The sequence below is a fragment of the Eublepharis macularius genome, chromosome 10 (genome assembly GCF_028583425.1).
Source record: "Eublepharis macularius isolate TG4126 chromosome 10, MPM_Emac_v1.0, whole genome shotgun sequence".
Taxonomy (NCBI): Eukaryota; Metazoa; Chordata; class Lepidosauria; order Squamata; family Eublepharidae; genus Eublepharis; species Eublepharis macularius.
The window spans coordinates 50,945,320-50,964,936 of NC_072799.1; the positions used below are offsets into that span (position 1 = coordinate 50,945,320).

Consider the following 19,617-nt stretch of genomic DNA (forward strand, 5'->3'; position numbering starts at 1 on the left):
CTCTTCTGTATTTGACCAGTCTCTGTATCAGGCATCTGACGAAGAGAACTTGATTCTCGAAAGCTTATGCTACAATAAAATTGGTTAGTCTTAAAGGTGCTACTGGACTCTTTTTGATTTTGCTACCACAGACTAGCACGGCTAACTCCTCTGCATGATTAACTTATGAAATTAGTTGTAGCAGGATGGGGATGGTCATTAGCTTAGATAGCCCTTTAAATGGATAAGACAAAATAAAAGAATTTAGTTCTATCAAGAACTAAATGGAATCTCCTTTTTCAAGAGTCTGTAAACCTCTAAATAACAGCAGTCGGGGATAAACATCACAGAAAGACCGCTGCCTTCATGCTTCCTTGTGAACTTCCTACAGGCATCTGGCTGGCCAATGTGGACCAAAGCTGGACCTTTGACCAAACTGACCAAAGCTGGACCTTTGACCAAACTGACCAAAGCTGGACCTTTGACCAAACTGACCAAAGCTGGACCTTTGACCAAACTCTTTAATATTCTTGGTCATGCCTACCATCTGTTTGAAGGTACTGAAGCAAGTTTTGAGCACTTCCCTCCTGTCTTTTCAGAATGCATTTATTTAAAAGATTTGCATCCTCCTTTAAAACACACAATACCAACACTAAGAAATTGCTAAATAATGGACAAAAAATCATAAATGCCAACAAAAACAAAGTCATAGAAATCCACTTGAATGCTAATATCTACGCATATTTGAGGCCAGGGGTGAAACAAAATATAGAGTAAAATTAATGAATTTGTCAGCTAAAAAGAAGAGCATCAGTTACATTTTGGAAAATACCTATATGAATAAATTTCCATTCCTTACCCAAACATACAAAGATAATAAATCAACTGCAAATATCTGAGAATGTAAAACAAAACACTACAAAAGTGACTCTCGGGGGGATTTTGGTTATTTCTCCTACTCTCCTACATGCCTCTCATTTCAAACAAGGCAGGTGAATTTTCTGTAGTCTTTATAGTGGCAGCATCTCTGTAACCACATGGGGGTAGAGCCACAGTTTTATTGTATTTCTCTTCACCCACAGAGAATTCTGTCTTGCTCTTGCCTCTCTTCTACTTCTCATACTCACTGACTCCTGACAGCTTTCTCTATTCCAAATGTTTGATTTTCTCTTAGGCACACAAGATCTCCTCTGCTGCAACCATTTTTCTTCTACAATTACACATTTATATTGAAGAAATCAAACATTTTACCATACCCATAACTTCTAACCAGAATCTTTCTTGCGGTTATTTTAGGATTAAAAATACTCTAACTTTCAATAAGACACAAAAAATTAGCATTTATAGACAACAACGATGTTTCTTTTCTAGACTGAATACACAAATCAGACTGCTCCAAATGCAAACACTGTTAATGTGAATAAGGCTGTTCTTACACAAATCACTGTTACAATAGTTCTTGTTTTGTAGCTCTGTCCTATGTCTCAAGAATGAAGAACCTGACAAACAAACAAAATAGGAGAAACAATACTCCTCTGGATTTCTGGCACAGGAAGAGTGCTGACAAAATGCCTTCCTACTGTCTTCTTTATGTCTAGAGTGGAAGTGCATCTCCACCCACGTTCTTCCTTCTAGAAGTGAGTCCAGAGAAACATTTTGTTACAGTTTGTGTAAGGTTATACAATTTGTACAGTGCACCCCTCCCAAAAAAACCCTAGCAAAAGCGTGTACAGATAACTCGTAAAAGTGATTTACCACCTGCAAATTATTTGGACAGAATTTTCCAACAGATCTTGTTACTAATATCTGTGCTGCTCTTCTATTATTTTTTAAATTTAAATGCTGAATTTGCTATATTGTACCCATTCACTATATGATCCTTGCTATTTTTTCCCAATTGAAACTATATCTAGCAAAATTTATCCCCCTCCTACCTTTGTGGGACACGCTACATCAAATTCATTGGGGACTTTATGGGTGCAGGAGCACAAACCAACCACTACTATAGAGAAAAAGAAATAAAAAGCTGAACAATTCCCAGAGGAGGAAGCATGTTTTTGCAGGCAATGCATAAACACTATGTTTACTACCCAAATATTGTGGGTCAAAACTCCAGTGAAATGAAATACAAGATTGGTCTTGTGGTTATGTATTAAACAGAAGACACCGAAGAAAATAAGAAAGTCTTGAAAGTGAATGTGCGTGCACACACACATACACACAGAATGCCTCCAACAGGAAAACTGATGGAGATGCACTGCAGTTCAGCACTAGGACAACTGCAAACGCCACGTTCGGAGCTGTGTACACTGCAAGAGATGCCTGTCTATGATCAGTTAACTGGCAGGCAGTTGAGGTAGTTTATTCCAATGGGATGATTGCAGTGTTAAGTTAATGATAACTGATTCTACAGTTCAATGTAGTGGATAGAGCACTTTAGAACCAGCTAAACTCATTCTTAGGTGAATCATTCTCCATCAGCCTAACAAGGTATTTATGATGACAAGGAGGAAGATATGTATGCCAATTAGAGCTCCTTGGAGGAAAAGGAGAGGAATAAAATATAATAAAGAAGATACACCATGATTTGGTCATAACATGCAGAGTTCAGAGCATTCATGCTCGTCTACCCAGTAAAAGCTTGTCAACAGCCATATTGGTCCATGCAAAATCGAAAACCAAGAACAAAATCTATGTAATGCCTTTTATTAGGACTAACCAAACTAACACAAAACATGGACAAGCTTTGGGGCTCACCAGAACTTTTCGTCAGGCTGGATGTTAGAAAATTTAAACAAGATAGAAGGGTGGAAAGCAGGTTTTTTTTCAGGCCATGATGATACAAACTGATCTTATCAGTATCCTCTTATGAAATGCAGGCAGGCACAAAGCTTAACTTTATAGTTGGGCTTAGGGTACAGCACCTTCTCTGGGAAGAGGTGTTTTGATGGTGCCTGCTCTTTGTCCACACACTGGAAACACAGAAACCAGCAATAGCGCAACCACGTTCATTTCAGAAACTAAACAAGTAACACAGTTGCTTTGTAGGATGAGAGCAAAAGGCAGCACCTGATCTATACATTAACAATGCTTAAGATAAATTTTACCTAAGCAGGATTTTCCTGAGATTTAAGCAATGTGAGGACCTTGAATCTTTGCTACCCAGCACATCTTTTGAGACTGATATACAGACGTGAGACTTGTTTAGGATTAGCATAAAATGTAGCACTCAAGAGAGTAAGCGCCTGTATTCTCTGTGGATTATGTTCCTTACAGCATCAGTGGTAAGAGGCTGCCAATGCAAATAAAAGAGTAGGCTTTCTGTTGAGAAGAGAGTCTTGACCATCGCACTCCACCGCAACAATATGCAACAGAAGATTAGAGAAATGTTACCGGCTTTTATGCATGCAGGAATAATGTCGATTTGCTAGTTTCTCTCAATAGACCACCAATTTAACACTCTGCCAACTGTCCAATTACTCCTATTCATGTTGAGCTAAATGGGTTCCTCTCCAGCCACATACCTTTCTTTTTTAAGTATAATTAATGAAGCTCATCAAAGCCTGGAAAACAAGCCAGAGCACTAACTACTTACTGACATGTTAACATGAAGGTCATGTGCTACTGCTCTCTCTGCAGGATGTTCCTGTAGCTAACACAGCATACAAAACGTTGCAGGCGCCCCATGCTGCAAGTGGGGCACACATTTAAACAGTCTGATTGGAAATAAACAGAACAGCCATGATGAACACCAAGTGCATGAGCCTGGAACTCATGTGCAGTTGTCACATTAGACAGCAAATAAGGCTAATTCCTGAAGTATTTCATCATAGTTGCTGTTGCTTTATCTCATTCTCTCGGTACTAATTTTTACAAGACCTATAGCTGGCTCTCTCCCTTTGCTCTGCAGAAATAATACTTTTTGTACACCCTGCTGCCCTAGCATAACACACACTTACAAGCTTATTGTGCAAATACAGGTTATAAAAATGTACAGTGTTGCAGAACACAAAATAAAGGTACTAAACATGCAGTGATATGTCCCCATTTTGGAGTCAGTTTCAAAAGAAGAAAGGAGTATTTCTATTATCTGTTTCAGTAAGCACAGAAAAGATAAGAAGCACTAGCTATCCTCACTTCCCTTTGTTTCCAGAGGTGGGGAAAAGAAGATGGAAGGGGAGGGACAATACTTTTGTGACTTTGGTTGTATGTTATCAGAAATCTTTTCCCATCATTGTGGCAAACAATTATTCCTGGCTGCACAGGGAGGTCAATCAACAAACATTTTTCAGGAAAATAGCAAGAGAAAGAAGGGGAAATACATTCCAGATGGAAGGCTACTGTTTTACCTTTCCCACCTAAGTCAGTCTTTTCTCTCTATGCTTCCTAAATTGGCCTACTGGGACCGGAAAGACCTTTCAGCATGGAAACATTAGGCTCCTATTTCTGTTCAGGTCATCTGAAGGTGAACTGAAAGAGAGATGGGTGTTTATGAAGTACAGGGATGACTTCTTTCTGGACCCAGCATCAAGGTTTTATGTTATCATGAAATCAAGGGCTTTTTAATGACAACACCTTTAACCTATCAGGAACATGAAGCCTGCCCTTTTAAAAATATATACTTAAGAAGAGGGGAGGAGAATGAAGCAGTGAGATCACACAACACAGGATGCCACATGCAATATTTAAGTCAACATCTCACAGATAAAGCAAAAGAAGCAACTTCATGCAACAACTTCATGCAACATTTCATACTAGTGGCCTCTGAAAGGGTGAATTGCATTATCAAACTGTCCCTGCTGATGGGCTCACGGCCAGAAATGTGGTAAGAGGACCTAAGAGTACAGATGAGTTAGGGTTATGATCCCCCTATTCCCCTTAAAATTAAAACATTAAATAATTTGGTTGTTGTGGGTTTTCCGGGCTGTATTGCCGTGGTCTTGGCATTGTAGTTCCTGACGTTTCGCCAGCAGCTGTGGCTGGCATCAAATGACCTACAACTTTTCCACACTGTGACACTGAGAGATCTCTGTCTTTTGGTGCTACATCTCTGAAGATGCCAGCCACAGCTGCTGGCGAAACGTCAGGAACTACAATGCCAAGACCACGGCAATACAGCCCGGAAAACCCACAACAACCATCGTTCTCCGGCCGTGAAAGCCTTCGACAATACATTAAATAATTTCTTTAAATGGCCATTGGACTTATGGTGTGATGTTACTTCTGGGACACCCCAAAAGTGACATCACATCTATATAGGCAATGCTGGGAACATAATGGTAAAACCACAGAGTTTCCAGTAATTCCTAGAGAGGACTGATGTCACTTCCAGGGGGAAGCTGGAAGTGATGCCAGTCCTTTCTAGGAATCAACAAAAACTATAGTTTTACCATACAGTTCCTGGCAGTTTCCACCGAGATGTGATGTCACTTCTAGGTTTTCCCAGAAGTGACATCATGCTGTCACTGTACGGTTGCCAGGTGCTTCAAGTCTCCCAGCGGGAGACTGGGATGCTGGCTCCTACCCTGTCGGTGCTCTTGTTGTGACCGTGCACGCAGAAAGCGTGCACGCAGAAAGCGTGCATGCACTCCTTGCATGCGTGATGATGTTGCTTCCAGGAGTGACGTCATCATGCAGGGTCAAAGGCACCCCGTGTGACAATGTCACATGTGCCAAGGAGGGCACAGAGAGCGGGCAGCTCTCTCTCTCTCTCTCTCTCTCGCTGCTGCCGCCGTGCCCCTTGTCCCTGCCAGTGTGGGCAGCACAGGGGCAGCGGCGGCTGCGGCAAGAGAGCAAGCTGCGGTTGCCACGGCCTGCTCTTTCGCCGTGGCCGTGGCCGCCCCTGTGCAGCTGGCACCGGCAGGGACAAGGGGTACGGTGGCAGCAGTGAGAGAGAGAGCAGGCTGTGGCCACCACAGCTCTCTCGCCGCCGCCACCAACGCACCCCATGTCCCTGCTGGCGCTGGCTGCACAGGGGCAGCGGCTGCAGCGGCAGCGGTGAGAGCGGTGTGCTCTTGCAACCACCGCCTGCTTTCTCTCTGCCGCCGCCACCGCCCGCTTTCACGGCACGGGAGCGCGCTCCGCACCCAGGGGCACGCCACACCACCCGGGGAGGGGGTGCCCCAGGGAGTGCACCCCCGCCGGCCAGGTAAGTAGGTGCAGGGGGGAGGGTGGGATCAGGGGATCCCCTGTCCCGAGCGGGGGGATGGCAACGCTATGTCACTGACAACTCCTCCCCCATGTTTCTACCTCCCAGTCTTGCGCTGGTTGAGAGGCTTAGCCTGGCAGCTCTAGGAGGAATGTGTGAGGGTCCATGTGGATGCAGGACATCCAGAAACAGAGGTGTGGTGCTATAGCTGGGTTGGAGCCTGTGGATGTAGTTGACAACCTCCAGGTGGGGCCTGGCAATCTCTCAGAATTACAACTGATTCCCGGACGAGAGGAGCCAGTTCCCCCGGAGAAAGTGGCTGCTCGGGAGGCTCTAAGGCACTATATATGTCTCTGAGGCATTAGACGTGACTGAGGTCTTTCCTCTTCCTAGACTTTGGGCTCCCCAGGCTCCACTTCCAAATCTCCAGGAATTTCTCAACTTGGAGTTGGCAACCCTATGGGTGCGCCGCCCCTCCTGGAGCAGTGTTTCACCCAGTCAATAATGATTTTTAAGGTGATTTGTGACATGACTGTGGCCTAGCCTAAGGTATTAAAAGAAATTAAATGCTATTAAATATTAATAATGTTTTGTTTTCATTAAGCAGTATGTGGAAAGCAGAAGCAAATTTACTTTGCCAAGAACTGGTAGACTATTGCATGCATTCTTTTCCTTTTATCTTATTTACTTTTTCGATGAAAGCTAAAAATTCAGGAAGTAGACCTGGAATTTGCTTGAAAGGCCAAGTCCTACCCAGCCTGTGGCGTGTGGATGAAGTTTAGTACATGCTCAGGCAGCAACTGAAGTGAGGATGGAAGATCCAAAGTGTGATGATGGCTTCCACCCACAAGTGTGACTTAATTAGGACTGTTTTCACAGGGTTGTTAATGCCTCTGGGAAATCACGCAAAACTCGTGGTATGATGGCATCTTCATAGAGCAATTTCTTCTTTAATGGTGCGATGACATCAGAAATCACGCCATTAAATGGGAAATCATGCTATGAAGATGCCTTCGTGCTGTGAGTTTTGGGTAATTTCTCAGAGGTTTTAGCCATGTGAAAATGGCCTACTTGTTTTCACTATTATTAGTAAGTTAACAATTATTTAATGCAGGGGTGCCAGGTCTCCCATTTCGGCAGAAAACCTCTCACTTCCCACCCACCCACCTACTAAGCAATGGTGACATGACTTGCATTTGGTTCAATGATAGAGTTTTGGTTAAATGTTAGAGCATTGCCAGCAAAGTGATGATGTCCTTGTATTGCAGGTGAGGAGGGGCCCTCCACCAGTGAATCTGTCACTGGTCACCAGCCTCATGTTAGCAACCCTACCAACATAATGCCTGCCAATGTGTTTTTGGCATCCACTTCCCTGCTTTTCCAAAACAAAGAGCCAGTTGTGGCTTCCCTCCACCTCACCGCAACAGAGGTGCTTCGGAAGAGTCCAAGAGGTATCACGTTTTGGTCTTCAGGAAATACTGACTCAGAATCAGCTGCTTCCATCGCAGGAAAACACTTGGTATGGAAACTCCCAACATTTTGTCTTTGTCTCCAATCTCCATGGCAGTCATTTTGTGTTGGTACCCACTACCTAAGATCCAAAAAGTATCCTCAGGCTCAGCAAGGTTGAGGACCCAACATATGGTCTAGTTTAGCATTGCCCCCTCACATAGTGTCCTTCAGCCATTGTTATATATGTCTCCTTCCCTTCCTACCCTACACAAAAAGGCTGCGTAGCTGCAGTAGCTTCATAATCCACTATTCTACAGTCATCAGTCATTGAATTCTATTTTCTTGGAGTTTATCATGAACAGAGCCTAATTCTTTCCTGGTAATTTTTAATAAAATTAATTTATAAAAAAAATTCATTGCAACAACCAACAGCAAAATAGCAGAAGGTGCCCTTTACTGGCAAAGTACACAACAACTGGGAAATATATTGCATTAGCTATGGCTTAGAAAATTTACCTCACAACATGCTCAAGAGTAGTATTTATTGCTCTGGAAGCAACTGGTTTGGCAAAAAGTGTTTGTGTTCAAATTAACAACAGGTCATTCTATAAGCCTCTCTATAACAGGTTCCCACTCTTCCAAAATCAAAACTCTCAAAAACCTGAATTTCCTCAAAAGAAAAAAACAATGACGTCAAAGACAGCTTTCTTTCATCATAACCACAAACAAACCCGTTGATAGGCTGACCACTTGTGGACAAATCAGTTTTCTGAATTTGGGCAAATATGCTGCTGCTTGAAAATCCACATCAACCTTAGTCTCTCAGGTGAACAAAGAAAGAAATTAAATTTCACACAAGTCAAAATTCAAATCAAGGGGATAAATCATGTCTAAAGACTTGACCTAAAAACAAGACTAGTCAACTTATGCAAACGTATATCAATGGGCAAATTGCTCTACTGTGTGACAAAACTGCATTATAGCTGCTGATTTTTTTATATGAATAAGAACTTCCAAGTGGCAACTGCAAGTCACTCCAAACATCTCCCATTTAATTAAGAACTTATAGATATTCTGGATGATCTGAAATCTTTTTCTGAAGAAGCATTTGTGTAGGCATGGATCTCTCAGAAACAACAAATAACAGTTCCAGCATGTGGTAAATCACACATCCTGAACACAGAACGCAGTTACCGTATCAGAAGATGTACCAAACCGTTTTGTACTTTTACGTCAGATACAGGTTATTTTGGTCTTTTATTTGGGTCTGTCAAAGGGTAACAAACACTTCCAGAACTCACCATAAAATATTCACTATTTAATCTCCAGACTTTCTGGCTAATTTTCATTTTGTGACTGCTGAGTCACATTTCCTAACCTACGTTCAATCTCATGTTGCTTTCACTCTTCCTCATCTTCACTATGTTGGAGAGACAGGTAGTCCTGCTATTTCTATATGCCTGCCAGCACAGAATGCTGGATACCTTTATACAATCAATCCACACTGAAACAAAGAATGGTGAGGAAATTCCACAACTTGTGAAGACCAAGCTGACAGTATTTCTGATTCTGTGCGTGCCCAAGGCTAAAGAACTGACACGTAAGCAGGTAAGATCAAGAGGGTAACATCACTCTGAAAATCATGTGCTACTGTAAAGAAACTCTCCCTTTCCAAAAAGGAGAAACACAGGAGGAAGAAGTGGCAGTAGCTTCAGGGCTGGTTCTGCTTGGGCAACACAATGAGGAGGAGCAGGAGGAGGATGCACTGTGGTGGCTCTACTCACTCCTGCGCATCAGTGGTGACCAGGGGTCATTTCGCAGAAAAAGAACTGGAGGAACTCATTAGCAGAACTCATTAGCATATGCCACGCACCTTGCCATCACCGGAAGTGTGTCATTAGCATAGCTGATTTGCATGTGCCACACCCCCTGACATCACCTATCCTGGCTGTTTTGGACCCAATCCTGGCCATTCAGGCCAAGATTGGGCCCAAAATGGCAAAAAGGGGCCCAAAATGGTCAGGATTGGGCCGCTCCTGAGTGGGAGAGTGATCCACCACCTGGCAGAGGCCCGATCTGGGCCATTTCGGCCCCAATCCAAGCTGAAACAGGCCCCAAATGGCCGAGAGTCAGGTGGGTGGGGCCACCTGACATGTGACCTCTTTGGGGAACTGCTGGAACTGCATTCCTGTGCATTCCCCCTCGAAATGAGCCCTGGTGGTGAGGGAAGTAATGGCAGTTGCCTTCTGGACAGATACCATTAGCAGCTGCATCTGATCCAAGACTGTTGAAATGGACCTGGCAGCAATGGTGCAGAGAAGATAAGGGACATCTCACTTGAGGCAACAACATCTTTTGAACCAGCCCTGAGTAACTTAAGCACAGCTTTAGTGCCTCCTGGATTTCCCCCCCTGCAAACAAAAAGTAAATAAAACAAGCCATTGAAGAGTTGTGGTTTTTTGCTCAGACTTACCTGACCAAGGGAGGGAAGAGTTCCATAGCCCATAGGCTGGTTCATTATTCCTTTCTGCTTCATTAGAAGCATGCGTTTCTGCTCTTCGCTCAAATGCGCCATCTGAGCTGACATTTGTGGCTGCTGGAGCTGCTGAGGCTGTTGGGGCTGCATGTATGGCATCATGGGATTCTTGCTTGGGTTGGCCATTGGCGGAGTCATTCTTTGACTCAAATCGGCATTAAAATGAGTCAGAGGTTTAGTGTTGCCATAAGAAAGCATATTGGTTTGTTTGCTCAAGGAGTTTGTACCTAGGTTATTTGGCTGCTGACTGATCATGTTCATGTGGTTCGAAGGGAGGTAGTTATTTATTGCAGTCTTTTGTGGGTTGTTTGCCGGAGGAGGCACAACAGGGTTTTGGTTGTTAAAGGCTTGGGGATACATCATTGGGCTATTTGGTTTATCTGTACTGAAGGGTCCTCCATAGGGACTAGATGGAGGTCCCACAGGGGACCAGCTAGAAGTTTGATTTGGATGCTGCTGCTGCTTTTGCTGCATGAGTTTAGCTCGTTGTTGCTGCTGTGCTGCCATTTGTTTAAGCTGCTCAGCTGGAGACAAATCAGTGCTGGATACTGCCACTGGACCTGACCCCGGGCCCGCTGTTGTCACTGTTGTTGGATTGATGAGATAACCATTGCCAGATCGTGACTGAGTTTGGCTTGGGGTATGGGCTTGGTTGGGCGTCTGCGGCGACTGAACAACGCAGTTTGCTGGTGAGCTGTCAAGGACTGGAGCAGAGGGTGCACTAGAGACAGAAGATATGCTAGAAGCTGTAGGGACGTTTGAAAATGGAGGACCTGAAGAAGAAGGCCTTACCTGGGGAGACCCTATGGGTACATGGGCAAATGGAGAGTGAGATGGATCACTTTTAACACTTGCACTCTCTTGTATCTCAGTGGCTGGCCTGGGAAATTCAAGTTCTTTCTTTTCTTCAAAGTCTTCATTGAACAAATCTTGTATGTCATCCTCTGGAACAGTGTTAGCCAGCTCGTCTATTAACTCCTGCCACTCTTGGTCATTCAGATTAATGTCTGAGAAAAGCTTATTCTGATTTGAAAGTGAAGTGTCAGAAGTGTCAATGCAGCTAGCATCATCCAATGGCTCTTGTTTTAGTTCCTTGTTGTTGTGCAGGATGCCAAAACTATCCTCAAGCTCGCTGCATCCATTTATTGGGAGTTTTATCTCCGGAAGTCCAACATTTTTACCCAAGTCATCTAGACTTGGGGCATGAGTTCCACTATTTTGCAGCGGTAACGAGGACTTCATGTCAAGCTGGTGAAGAGGGGAAATCGAAGGCAAAGGCAAGTTGTTGGGCAAGCTGTTAATTCCATCAATCCCAGGAACATCCTTTCGTATTCGTTTGCTGGTCGGAGAGAAGCTACTGTCACACACACCATTCTGTTGTTCGCCATTGAGGGGTGAGCGTGCACCTTCCAACTTCCTCTTCACCGTCTCTTGTAGCTTGAAGAAACAGAACAAATACATTAATTAGACTCTTGCATAGGTTTTGTCCTTTTACAACAATACAAGAAGAACTAAATTTATTACTTTATTTAAATATATCCTGTTTAGGGCTGGAGTTAAGTATTCCTTTTTGCTTCAAGGTGGAATGATAGCGCCAATGTTCACCATGCTTTTCTTTCCTGTTCCAGAATCATCTCTGGTCAAACAGGATTTTGTAGTGTTTCAAAAATGTTCAAAGCTAGTATCACTAATGTTAATGAGAGATAAGAAATGAGGGTATCCATGGCACTAATTATTCTTTCAAAACAGCTTCACCTCTTAGCAATACTGGATGTAGATATGCCAGTGCCATGCAACTCTTAAGTGCCGAGAGTCCTTAAGGTGCTTGTAATACCTACACGCTGCCACCCTGGCATCAGCAGAATGCCAGCTGGATCTCCTTTCAGTGATGCAGGGCTAAGTAGAAAATGAGTAGGAAGAAAGGTTACTTATCAGCAGGGCTTTTTTTCTGGGAAAAGAGGTGGTGGAAATTAGTGGGTTGCCCTCAGAGAAAATGGTCACATGGCTGGTGACCCCGCCCCCTGATCTCCAGACAGAGGGCAATCTAATCTCCCCTCTGTCTGGAGATCAGGGGGCAGGGCCACCAGCCATGTGACCATTTTCAAGAGGTTCTGGAACTCCATTCCCCTGCGTTCCCCCTGAAAAAAAGCCCTGCTTATCAGAGTCCCTGATGCAGAGGAAAACAATCACACTTAAGGTCCATTGATTTAAGTGAGACATTAGTACGATGCATTTCTTCCAGAATGTTAGTGATGATGCTAGTATAAAGTTCTCAGTTTAGACTGAATCCAACTGCGGCCTCCTTCTGATGCATTAGTACGGAGAGATTCTAATATTTGGAAAGATTATTCACATTAGCAGGGCTTTTTTTCTGGGAAAAGAGGCGGTGGAACTCAGTGGGTTGCCCTTGGAGAAAATGGTCACATGGCTGGTGGCCCTGACAGAGGGCAATCTAATCTCCCCTCTGTCTGGAGATCAGGGGGCGGGGCCACCAGCCATGTGACCATTTTCAAAAGGTTCCGGAACTCCGTTCCACCGCGTTCCCCCTGAAAAAAAGCCCTGCACATTAGGCACTCTAGCTAAAGTTAAGCACCTGTCCCATTTTTTAAAAATACAGGATATAGTTATCCACATGCTTAACAGTGTTATCCCATACAGAGTTGTTCCAGGCTTATCAGTGGGCTTAGATGGAAGTAACTCTGCCAAGGACTGCACTATAAATTGTTCCCAAATAATACACAGAACTTAAAGCACTTAATACTGTTTGATCACATATAAAGGCAAAAAAAAAAAAAATCCTGCGCACCATCCATCGCTTGCGTGCCACCACAGTAGGCACCAATAAATGAATAGCAATTTGGTTACTAATGAAGTATTTAATCCAACTAAAGGCAAAAATCATGAAATTCATTTTGTAAACCAATTTCAGAAATAGCCCCTCAATTAATATTTTCTCTCTCTATGAAAAGTAACCAATAGAACCTCTATATTTTTTCAACAGGGCTTAATGTGGACCAAAATATGTGTGTTCTAGCAGAAAAGCTTTTACATAGAGATACTACAGCAAAAGCTATGTCTAAATTACATGTTGGACTTTTTTTTTAAAAAAGTGTCTTTTATTTAAGGTAGAAACAACAGAATAGAGAGAATATGTCTTCAATGAATGTATTAAATAATCGAATGATGGAAAACTTTAAAATTTAGATATACTTTTACTATTTTATGACCACTAACATTGTTTGTACCATTTTTATTTACTTATTATTTATTTCATTTATCCCCTTCTTTCTACCCAATGGGAGCCCAAAGCAGCTTACGTCGTACTCATCTCCTCTTTTTTATCATCACACTAACCCTGTGAGGTTAGGCTGCAAGTGTGTGATTGGCTGCAGGTCACCCAGCAAGCTTCCATGGAAGTGTGGGGATTCAAACCTGGATCTCACAGATCCTAGACCACAACTTTAACCACTATACAACAGCTGCTTTTTTATGCTACTATTTTCTTCATTTTCCAAGGGCTCCATTTCCTTCTCGTTATGGGTTATCCTCTGGTAATACACATGAACACAAACAAATGCTGCCTCCCTGAATTGCCACTCAGAGGAACACAATCACAAAGTGCAACTCCGGCATGGACAGTGCTTGGTTTTGCTGATTCTTGTTTTCAGAGATCTGTCTGTTTTGAATTAAGGCATTATATTTCCTCCCCAGCCTAACTATTGGATTGAATAAAGTTTATTATCACTGTTCCTTTCTCAACTCATTGGTCTTGCTATCATTCAGCTGACAGCAAAATTCACAAAACAAGACAAAGCTTAAGAACCACTTGAATCCCACAAGCCTTCTAAATATTACTGAAGGAACAGTGCTAGAATGTATAACGTTCTTCTAATATGGAAAGGAGATGCTACAGCTGCTTCTTCCCAGCCTCTCTTAACTCTGTTGGAACCTACTGGAGCTGGGCAAAGAAACCCAACTAGAGAAATGACCGATAATGGTATTTAAATAGGAAACCTGCAGTCTCATTCCTTGTTACCAGCCATGTCCTTACATAATTCTGGCTGGCTACCAACTGTATATGTGAATATATTCTGGCAATAAGATTCCTGTTTTTTTGTGTGTGTCTCACTTTCTTTCTCTGGTGCTTGTTGGTACCTCAAATGCCAAGCTAAGTATGAGTACTGCCCTTCCCTGTCTCTTCTCTATATTGTTGAGCTTGTTAGTTTTCCCGTACATAATTACTAGGAAGGAGGATATATCAAAGGTATTGCAGATCAAGAGCCATTCTGCACATTACCCAACATGAGGTGACAGGCTGAGATAGTGGAATTCTGGATAATGTCATTTTAAACTGCAGGTACACCTCAATTTTTAATGCAATCCTATGCACAGTCCCTTCAGTCTAAAAGTAGAGTAATTCTGCATGGCACTAAACTCACATCAAGCAAAGATACATATTAGGGAGACTGGTTTAGTTTATCCATTTCCCTGATGTGTGTACATACATGTAGCTTTTTACATGGAGGAGCTTTTAAAATGATGACCCACCCCTATACTCAGTCTGAAAAAGTACTGACTAGAATTCTACTATTTTAGGCTATCATCATTGTGTCAAATGTGTAGAACTAGGTTTGCATATCACAAATTCATATTGTCTTGTATTTTAACTTGTTAACAGGTTGTTGTTATACCCCCCCCCCAATCAGTACAGAAGTAAAACTTCCTTGGCTTTAATTATTTGGCCTCGTCTTCTTATACCAGAGACAAATAACTCTCTGTCATTTCCTGTGCAGTGTTTTTACTACACAGACTTCTGCTTATCAGTGTTATGGACACTGTGAACCAGATGCAAAAATAAATAAATAAGTAAATAAAAATTTAAAAAATTAGCACATCCCTGCGATTGTACTTCCTTCTTTCCTTAAAAAAACAAAAACAAAACCTAGTCACATTTTTTATCAGGATATACAGAAACAATAGACCATTTTTAAAGGTATTTCGTTAGCCAACCCTCCACAGCAATGAACAACTGCACAGCCTTACACGTAAATGAGAAGCAGAAAGTCCAGCCCAAATCTGATCAGGGCAAGTTCTGTAACAATGAAATGCAGGCAGAATGAGGTCAATCACACTGGTGTTCTTCCCTGCCGCCCCCCATGGTAAGGGAGTGACACATCCTGCAGGCATGGTTTATACTCATTGTGTCTTCCCTTGTCAACTGGATGGTGCATAATAAACTCTGATGCTCCATCACTTCAGCAATGTTAGTCTTACCCAGCAGGTTCCTTAAACCTTAGTATCACCTGAATGTTGCCGTATTTTAAGTTGATCAGAAATTAGTAACTCATGATAAACTCTCCTCTGAACAATCATGATGGAATGATTAAACAGCAGTGAATGTTAGAACAATTTCAACAAAGAAAAAGATAGCCTGCTTCTGTCACAGACACTCAAAGAACGAAAAAAATTCCCATTGTCTTAGATCACTGCAGCATTATTACAGTTCCATATCTCTTTACCTTGGGAGCCCAAAACAGCTGGAGAAAAAGTTCTTTGTTTACAAGGTACATCCCAGCCCTGTTCGCTAGTTACAGTGAACATACAGCTGGCATACACACACATACATCTGTTTGTAAGACACAGCCAATGCACATTCATTTATGAATGAAACTGGGGACAAGTACCTGGATAAATGTGAGGTTTCAATCCCAGTTAGCTGCATGTGCTTTGAATGTAGCATGAGAATTACTCATGTTTATTGTAACATGTGATCAGGGCTCCTATGTATTTGTGATGTACTATATAACATACAAGCTGAAAGAACAACTTTTTTTGCCATGAATACATTGTGTTCACAATCAATAACAATTAGTCAAAGCCTGTTACAGCTCAGAATTCTAGATATACGCATGATGTCATATTAGGGCTTAGACTGGAGTCTAAGGATTAGGATTGCTTAGGATTGTACTGGAAGTCACTTTTAAAAGTGATGTTGTCATGTTGGTGGTGAGAGCGCTCTGGTGGTCTGCGTGGGGCCGATTCTTTGAGAACTGGCCCCAAATGATATGCAGGAGCACTCCTGCAGCCAGCACGATGACATCACTTCCAGAAGTGACGTCATTGCATCTGCCAGAAGCACATGCACTGCACATGTTCTCAGAGTGCCTGCTGGTGGCGGGCAATCTTCAGGTGGCTGGAAACCTCCACAAGCAAGTAAACTGCCAGGAAATTGCCTGTCACTGGTGGGCACTTGAGATCCCTATGTCATATGCCAACAGCATTTGATTACAGCTACACTTGAACAAACTAAAAAATATAAAAGAGACAGCAAAAGTGTATAGAATGCAACACTGAATAGGTCCGAGCTCCAATAATTTAGGGTGTAGATGAATGTAAGTATTTTTTGTGATACAGCATGCTGAGATACTTTCAATGCCAAAGTTTATGTTCATTTCTTGACTTTGAAAGGGGAGGTCAGAAAGTGTTTACTGTATGAGGGCAAAGGCCATTACAATTGGAGCACATAAGAAAAACATTAGCAGAGCACAACAAACATTAAATTATGTACTATATAAACATTAAATTATATGTACTATAAATTAAAATACATTAAAACAGAGAGCACCATCATGTTCACAATGTTTTCAGATCTAATTGCTGCCTTCAACTCAGTCGATTAGAGTCAACTGTGGGTGAAATTAGGAGGTACCAATATGGAAAAACACTTATTCTTCCTAATATGGGAATTTCCCACAATTTCACACATGGTACTGCGCAGCTGCAGGAGGCCAGCCAGGTGCTCGTGTTGGCTGATCACTCCTGGGTGGAGCAGCACAGCCGTATGAGCCTGACCACTTCCCCAGTCCAGACTGGCCACTTCACTGGGAAGGCAAGAGTGCTGCACAGCCATAGGAAGCCAGCTGGCTGCCTGGCCAGGCAATGGAGCTGCCACTGGCAGGAGGGGCCAGGTGTCCGGTATCTGGGGGATGGTTTCCCCAGACAGTCCCCCAAAACACCACACTGTCCGATAAACCTAGATAAATGTGAGGTTTCAATCCCAGTCAGCTTCTCGGGGATCCAAGGAACAGGAGTCTGGGTTTGCAGTGAGAGGAGGGAATCAGCAAAAATTGCCACGTCCTCCATTTAAGGAAATCCTCTGTTGCATTCAATTGCCTTTGGCTCTCCCTGCAATGAGCTAATGGCTCACTTCGTTCATTGCACCAAGCCATAGGTAAGGAAGATTAGCTGATGTCTGATTTCTGAATTAGGAAGTAAATCATTCTTTGAATGGGCTTTATGCTAACACGTTTGAATTAGTACTCCACAGTTATGGTCATTTCCTCATCTCCAGAAACTGCTGCACCACTGAGACACCAATAACCTTTTGAAGCAGAATCTGAAAAATTAACATAGACAATTAACTCAAAACCACAGTTTGTCTGTTTTACACTCTGAAGCACAAATCGTGATTTGGGTTCTAAACAATGGTTAGCACCCAGACTGTAGTTTAATGTTATCTATGAATTAAGCCAATAGCTTGTTGCTTGATGCCTTCAATAAAGAATGAGGATATTGATCTGCATGCCAATAGGACCATAGCTTTCTTTACCAATAACTAAACGACTTTCAAACCGGACATTTAGGCAGGACTACCAGAACAAAATTTCATGTAAGTGCATGAGATTCTATGAGTGTGTGAACCTTGGGAACAAAAGATGTCCAATGATAAGAGAATAACATTATAAAAACAATGTAATGGATGCCTCTAGTATCTTACTTTAATCCAGAGCAGAAGACATGGACGGACACGTGTGAGTAGACAGTGTTTATATGTTGTCAAAAGAGGCATTTGTTTGTGGAACAGGAGACAGCTCGACCTTGCCTTGCTAGTTGTTAAGAGTCAAGAGTATGTGAACATGCCACGCAGAGACACATGGCCATGCACACTCACGCAGGCACGCACACACAGAATAACTCATCTTGAAATTTCCAGCAGGACTGCAGCGGGCACACAACAGAGTATCCACTACATAAACAAGGGAGCACTTAAAGGCTGTCGACAGAGCTTTCATCTGCTGCAAAAAGCTGCTCCACTTCATCCCACTAGCAGCAAGTCATTTTTCAGAAGAAATTAGACCAAGGTGCTGTTGTTATAGCAACAGTCAGAGCCACTTACCCATCCCCATCCCCCCAATCTCATTCTGACTTCAGTGGGCAGCTATTTCAATTATGTATAGGGAGTGACCAGGACTGCTGCTGTTTAGCGCTTTTATTGCTTCTTCAAAACAAGCTGCGAGGCTGAATTCTCATTCCGCTTTGTATCTTGACCATAAAAGTCAAACACACTTCAGAGCATTTTAGGCTGTTTCTCCCCTTAAGCTCACTGGTCGAATGATCATTGAGCCCACAGACAAGGAGGCCCCAGTTCCTAACACAGATTATTTAGTCTTCCATAGCACAGAAAGGATGTTTGTTCCACAGCCTTTTCCAGTCCTTTAATTCAGGTTCTGTCCCTGCAAAATTCCCTAACTAGGGCAAACGGGGGACCAACAACATAACAGAATGTTCATTTCTTCACAACAGGTGAGGAACTAACACTCCACAAAGCCAGAGCCTATTGGAACTTTTGGTTTAAAAACCTGGACAAGTACAGAAATAGAGTGCGTGAAAATTGAGGCACAGGGGTGGAGAAAGGTGCCACAGGATTATTAACAAATAGATGCATCCACAAATGCATCTATGGAAATCTTTAAGAAAAGAACAAAAGGGTGTGACTCTCTCTTCATTCTACTCCTGTGACTTCGATCTGTATAAAAATTGATGTTTTTTTTATTCTCTGTGTCATTTCAGATGAACTGTGCTGTCGCTTGTGCTCAAATGAACTGATATACTCTCCCGCAGTGATGATTGAATATTAGGCTCACGGGATTTTAAGGCTGGAATGTGTATTGAGGTCAAATACTCTACCTTTTCACAGAGTCAAGATCCTCCATATAACACACTCCTAACAAATTGGCTGGCATCATCCAGATTATATTGTTCCTCAGTCACAAATGAGGAACAGGGAAGGTGCCTCTTTAGATTCTGAATTGTCTAAAGAATCTCCACATTTCTTGTGGTCACTAACATATAATTGGTCTTGAACAAAGTACAAGAAGTATGCTGAATGTCAGATTCCATACCTTCCAGTATTTTATAGACAGTCACATGGACACATCTGTGACACTCCAATGCTCAGTGCAAGGAGACCCTCACATCAATATATACTACATGACATTGCTAAAGGCTTTATTTCATTGCTATGTGCTCTGTTCATTAACTCTACGATAGCCTTGGCTCCACTGAGTTACAAAACAAGAGAGTGTTTGTTCTTTGATATACTAGAAAAACATAATTGTCACACAATATATTAGCATCAGGTCAAAATATACTTCCAGCAACGGTGGCATGCTGTGTGCTCCATAATACCACAGAATTAATGTCCACACATTTATCTCTATGT

The 19,617-nt window shown here is 42.5% G+C and overlaps 1 protein-coding gene across 1 annotated transcript in view; it reads right to left on the reverse strand.

Moving 5' to 3' along the window:
• The window catches only part of MAML3 (mastermind like transcriptional coactivator 3), a 378,140-nt gene that overhangs the window by 147,938 nt on the left and 210,585 nt on the right, over nt 1-19,617 (reverse strand). Inside the window, exon 2 of the mRNA XM_054989967.1 lies at nt 10,053-11,552. Coding sequence (XP_054845942.1) covers nt 10,053-11,552 — 1,500 coding nt within the window. The remainder of the gene's footprint in view (nt 1-10,052; nt 11,553-19,617) is intronic.